Raw genomic sequence first — 6,000 nt, forward strand, 5'->3', positions numbered from 1 at the left:
TTGTCACAAAAAGTAAATATGCTAGTACAAGAAGACATTACTCAAAAAATGCAATGTAAGGGTCTAAGATAATATTGGATTAACCATTTTTTCAGTCGCTCATGATGTACTGAAAAATCTAAACACATAAATAGTCATGATGCTTTCTGTGTCAGGAGCAATCTCCCATTTTTAAGCTTCGTAGGAGATCAGATATCCAAAATATTCAGGATTGAAGTACCTGCAATAACAAACAGATAATCATCAAGTTCTAACTCGTGGCACCTAGAGAATAATCTTGGGAACTAAGAGAACCAGTGTAAAAGAAATTCATTTTTGTTACTTTGTATAACTATGAAGTACTTTACATGTTCCTCATGCATTCACAGCGAATGGAGATTCCAAGTCCACTGTGAACACTACGCCAAAGGCACATAAAATTTGGGAAAGATGGCAATACACCAAACTTGAATTTCTACCATATAAGCACAGTAGCTCACGATAAAAAACAACAGTTTCCAGAACAGAACTATGATTACATTGCCATCTATATGCATTTAAGGATTTTGATATACATATATCATATATGTTTAATCTTCTATCAACTTAATAGTTTATATTAAAATAGGGACAAAAAATAAAAATAAAAAAAGTAAGCAAATAGATAGGAATAAAAGAAAGAACTGCCCATGTCTAAACAGGAAATCAATGATTACAAGAGAGCAATTAGGCTTGAAAAACTGTGTCTTGCGTATGATTTCTGCAATTTGCATAATAGGGACCAACTTGAAGCTATCCACTTCTCCATCTGATATTTATTTAACCAGTTCGGGTGATTCTCTACAGGTGATCAGAGCACATAAAACAGTAAAACTGAAGAACTTGTTTAATGGGCTTACCTTCATTTTTTGGTATGAAACTTTCAGGAAGTTTTAAATCATAACAGAATAAAACTCCTCTCCTGTATCTATACACATCAATGTCCATATATGAAACAGCACTACCGGTATGGCTCTGTGAGAAAAGAAATCTAAAGAGATTAGACAGAGAAAAAGAGTACTACTTATTTGGATTTTCCATTTTGGTTTTATATTAGGAAAAAAAAGGCTTAGTACAGACACATGACAAACATGTTGAGCATAGGCACAAAAAGAAATATAGTTTGCTCACCATTCAAAAGAAAAATCAAGCTTCATGCACTAGAGGAGGAGGGTTGAAGGTAGGGAAGCAAGTGTGGACCTGGGTATTCCTGCTTCTTCTTTACATTCCTTCACAACATTCTCCTGACAATTATTTCCATGCGGCTGCAACGATAGAATTAACTCAAAAGCTTATAGATAATACATTGGGCTGAAGGGAACACTAACAGTATCAGGATCATATTAGCTGGTATTTTTTATCTTCATTCAATGTTGTACATTATTAACTATGTTCAGTTCCTAACTAAGTGTTTGTTTGGCAGGTTTTATTTTTAGTTTCTCTTCTCCTTAAAAGTAGAACTTCAGCCAAACATAATTTTACAAAAGCTCTTATCATAAAAAGAGCTTTTTTCATAATGAATAAAAAAGGGAAAAGCTAAAAGCTCCCAAGAGGAGCTTTTTTTTAAGATATATGCCAGCTTTTTGGAGTCCTCATTTTATTTTCTAGTTCTACCCTTATTCTTTTTATCCGTTACCCTAATGATGTACCCTAATGCAAATCATTCCATGTCCCCTCTTCAAAACCCCAAGAACATCATCAAAATTTTATATAATCACCAAACAATTTTTAGCTTTATTTTTTTAACTTTAGCTTAAAAGTAGGTTTTGGCTTAAAAAAAATGTGTCAAACAGGCCCTAAAGGCAAAATGATTTCCATATATGGTAATACAGTAATAGTAGTCTTGAGGAGAAATGTCTAAAACCTCCACAGGCTCAGGTTAATTGGCCAACTTTGCAAACAAATACAAATGAAACTACAAACCACTCCTCCTGCTACTAGATGATATAGCAGTCCGGGATATGTGGATTTCATGTGACTTCTCTTTCCTGTCCATAGGTGCTTCTGCCCATCGAGCTCAACATAGCCATTCAAATGGACTCCATAAGCCTTTTCTTTGAAAAGAATAAAACAAATTAAAAATGAAAAGTAATACAAACAAGAGCCCATAAGTATAAAAATGGTGCCCACATTAAGATTGAAAATTCACAGTATTCAGTGCAAGTTCAAGCTTCAATTTCAAGTTGACAATGAATATACTGCTACTGGTTTGCTTAAGGATTTTTATCATGAAACTTAATTGGCATGGAAGCCCGTTTGAATGGGCTTTTTTTTCTTCAAAAGTTGCTTTTTTTTCTTGAAAAAAAGCACTTCTCGTTTATAATTCATTTGGATGTCTACTTTTAAAAAAAACGGAAGTCACAAAAAAAGTCAAAAACCTATTTTTTTTCAGAAGCTAAAAATTTTAACTTCTACAAAAAGTATAAGTCAAAAGCCAAATATTTTTTTCAAAAACTAAATATTTTTATAAAAATATAAATAGCTTTAACTTTTGTATAAAGCACTTTTAAAATAAGGAAGAGATAAAAGTCACTTTTTTTAAAAGATGAAACAAACAGGCTCATAGTTGCTTCAATTTTATGTTAAGCCATAAGTATTATTGAATTATATACTTGAAAATGGAAAGCCATAAGTATTGTTTTATTTGTAATGGACACATAAGTGACTGTATTTACTTGATTTAGAAAACTACATAATCCTGTCTGCCAAGACCATCAAAAGACAACATCTATGAACTTCTATCATGTACATTTTACTGGTATATATATGATAGGTGGCTTAAGAGTGGTCAACTTGAGCATCTATCATGATGACATGGAATGAAGGGAAACTAGGTTTTTTCCCCAGAAAGATAAATATGTGTGCTAACATTCTTCCTTTGAATAGTAGCAATAACAGTCTAAACCTCATACAATTACAAGGCAGAACAGATTTAAGAATTAACAATGTAACAGCTGAACATATGACTTCAAACATTTGTGAATGTACCATTATGCCAAAATAAGGAGCTGCAGCACCTTCTAACGAAAAAAATATGGGTCCTCCAAATGATGATTTTACTGGGGTTAGCTAATAAAACAGGGTCAAGAAGCATAACTTAGGCATTAGAAATAGAAAAACATAAAAACAAAGAAGAAATTTGACATATTCTACACTTATCATAACTAATACAATACCTCATTCCGTATTCCTGGAATCAACTCCTTCCCCAAACACTTCACTACATATCCAACTGCACTGGTTCTTTCCCCTGCTGTCTTCAGCATTGGAGGTAATGAAACACAGTCACCAAAGGGGCCTCCATTATATTTGTCTTTGGGGAAAATAAGCACATCACTGAAGCCCCTCAAATACTCAACAAACCTGAACAACTTTGAAGTTTAGCCAATAAACCTGCCACAACTATTATTAGCCTAGGTGCAGGTGCAGCACTTCATTTCAGAAAAAATCAGAACAAGGTAAAAAAAGTGATTCAGCTAGAACCCAACAAGGTTAACCAATGGACATTCATGAATAAATAAGCATGAAATGACACAATCACCTTACAAGAAAAAAGAAGATAAAATTGAAGTAAATTTTACCCGTTGTGAATGAACCCAACCAGATGGCCCTCAATGACAAATGGAAGGAATTCTGATTGTTTTTCCTACAAGCAATCTCAATGTTAATAACATAAACTACGTGTAAACTCAATTCACATGGTTCTGGATTTTTCAAGCGCAAAAATGTTGACTTTGGTTCAAGAACTTACACAACCATGGTTGCATAGTTGGACTTTATGGAAGAAGTCTTGGAGATAACAAGAGTGGTCTTTTGTAGCAGGTCCAGACTGAGATATGCCAAAGACATCGTCCCGTGTGAATGTTTCAGTTGTACATGATGATGTGTCATGTGAAGAAGAAGAAACTATGTTGTACTTGATGGAAGTTTTTGATTATGGAAGTGAAGGTGACAACGTGGAGAAAAAAGGGTGAGAGGGTGTGCAGAAGAAAAATGAAGCTGTTGAGATATATAAAACCATTAATGTAGCCTCACCTAACAGCTTAAGCTTTTAGGTTGAATTCATTCTTTACAGAAGCAAAGGAAGACAAGGGTGGACACCAGATGCTGTAGGAAGACAAGGTAGCAACATTGCATAAGCAGCCACCAAATACCATCACTCTCTGGTATGTGCCTTTAACAAAGTTGCTTTTGTTTATAAATATTTTTGTTTGGAAATTTACATAAGAACTATCGATTTTATACAAAAAAAACTGTTTAAAGTTGATTATCTCTGATTGGATTTTAATTCTCTTCACTAGTTAAGTCGTTTAATTTCTTTCATGTAGAGTACTAAGTAGTATAAAGTAAATTATAAACATAAAATCAATTCATTCGCGTTTAAACATAAAATTTGATTTGTAAGTAGTTTCAAAACTTTTTTTTAATAACTCTCAAATATAAAAGTTGATTTATTAATCAAATTAAACCAATTAAATTCAATTTTAATTTTAACTGATATCTAACAATAGGTTAGTGTCACATGTATAAATACAATAGGTAATTATAACAACAAATTTCAACAAAATAAATTGATCAGAACCTACTTAATCACCATCACAGTCAAAAAACACATTTCATATGTTTTCATATTCCCATTCTATGCATCTCTTTTACTTGGGGCATCTTCAAGAAAAATTATTCTATTATATAACCATGTAGGAGCCACTGTGCTCCTTATGACATCAGAAACAATTTTCTCGATTTTTCTCAAAAATCAAACGCAGAAAGAATAAGAATACATCGAAAAAGAAAAATGTTACAATCTGGAAAGCAAGTTCAAAACTTGGAAGATTCCTCAAACTCATTCAATTTCTCCTGCTTCTTCCTCTTCAATTCAGCCTCATAGTTTCTTAGCCTTTCATTCATTTTCTCCTGTACTCAACACAAGTACACTCACATCAAACACCGAAAAAGCAACAATCTTTGAAGAGAAAAAGAAAAAGGGTTTCAAAAAATGCTACGGAACCTCCACTGGGTAGCTTCAGAAACCCATAAAATTTTCAAGAGGCAGAGTAACAAATTGAGAAGAGAGAAGAAAACAGTGATATGCCTAACCTTATAGTTAATTTCAGCACGGTGCATAACGTAGAATCCGAGGATGCCTCCGAGGATTGTACCACTGATGATCCGAATGTAGCCCCATTTCTGAGAAGCAGGCCTCATTGATTCTCCCCCCACTTTTTCTCTCGCTTTTCTCGGAAAATTGGTCTGCACTTGACTGGTTTCAGGAACTGGCTTGTGGAATGGGCTTGTTAATTTGGATAATTTCCAGTGGCCCAATAACAATACATGTGTGAGGCCCATTCACCCCATGTGGCTGAAGCCATTGGTGAGAGTTTTTTTTTATATAGATGTATTAATTGAGTTAAGATATTTGTGAGGTATTTGGACTCAATTCATTAACGGTAGTTTGGTACGTGATTTTTTTTAAGATTATCGAGAAACTGATTTTTTTTTTAATTTTAAATTTTTGAATATTATTGTAAACTGAATATAAAAATTATATTTTTGAAAATTAAGATTCCTGGACAAAAAAAAAAATTACTCTCTACCAAACGCTCCCTAAAGGGTTGTATTAGTCATGTTACATAACAAATCCCTTCATTTCCAAAAAAAAAAAAAAAAACAAATCCCTTCCATCCTACACACACAAAAACCATCGCTGTTAACTTTTTATTTTTTTATTGTTGTTTGAAACTCTCATGGGCCATGTTTTTTTGTTAGTGCAGGAAAAGCATTTCTATTTGCTGTAATATAACAAATCTATGCTTGATTGTTGGTTTGTTTTATAAACAAATAGAATTAGGCTTGATTTTAAACTCAATTATACAAATGAATCAAGTTCATACTTTATAAATTAGACATTAAAAGTTTAGAAAAACTCATGTGAACATATTATTTATATGTTAATAAACTTAATTGGTGTTAACAACTTTTAAA

The 6,000-nt window shown here is 32.9% G+C and overlaps 1 protein-coding gene and 1 pseudogene across 3 annotated transcripts; both read right to left on the reverse strand.

Moving 5' to 3' along the window:
* Positions 1-8: 8 nt before the first annotated feature.
* Positions 9-4,175, reverse strand: LOC133309696 (nudix hydrolase 24, chloroplastic-like; annotated as a pseudogene).
* Positions 3,381-5,244, reverse strand: LOC133309705 (uncharacterized). 3 transcript variants are annotated; one of them, XR_009751365.1, is made up of 6 exons: positions 5,116-5,244; positions 4,821-4,932; positions 4,054-4,125; positions 3,770-3,934; positions 3,600-3,651; positions 3,381-3,411 (listed from the first exon to the last, which is right to left on the reverse strand). XR_009751365.1 is itself a non-coding variant. In XM_061510504.1 (2 exons), the coding sequence occupies exons 1-2, from the start codon at positions 5,221-5,223 to the stop codon at positions 4,837-4,839; spliced, it is 204 nt and encodes a 67-aa protein (XP_061366488.1). In that variant the 5' UTR covers positions 5,224-5,244; the 3' UTR covers positions 4,517-4,836. The 3 variants fall into 3 exon arrangements, 1 of the variants encoding a protein (XP_061366488.1); XR_009751366.1 differs by lacking the exons at positions 3,381-3,411; positions 3,600-3,651 and having other exon boundaries at positions 3,824-3,847; XM_061510504.1 differs by lacking the exons at positions 3,381-3,411; positions 3,600-3,651; positions 3,770-3,934; positions 4,054-4,125 and having other exon boundaries at positions 4,517-4,932.
* Positions 5,245-6,000: the final 756 nt, after the last annotated feature.

Source organism: Gastrolobium bilobum, unplaced genomic scaffold (genome assembly GCF_033153095.1).
Source record: "Gastrolobium bilobum isolate Gb01-03AN ecotype WA unplaced genomic scaffold, APGP_CSIRO_Gbil_v1 utg12305, whole genome shotgun sequence".
Taxonomy (NCBI): Eukaryota; Viridiplantae; Streptophyta; class Magnoliopsida; order Fabales; family Fabaceae; genus Gastrolobium; species Gastrolobium bilobum.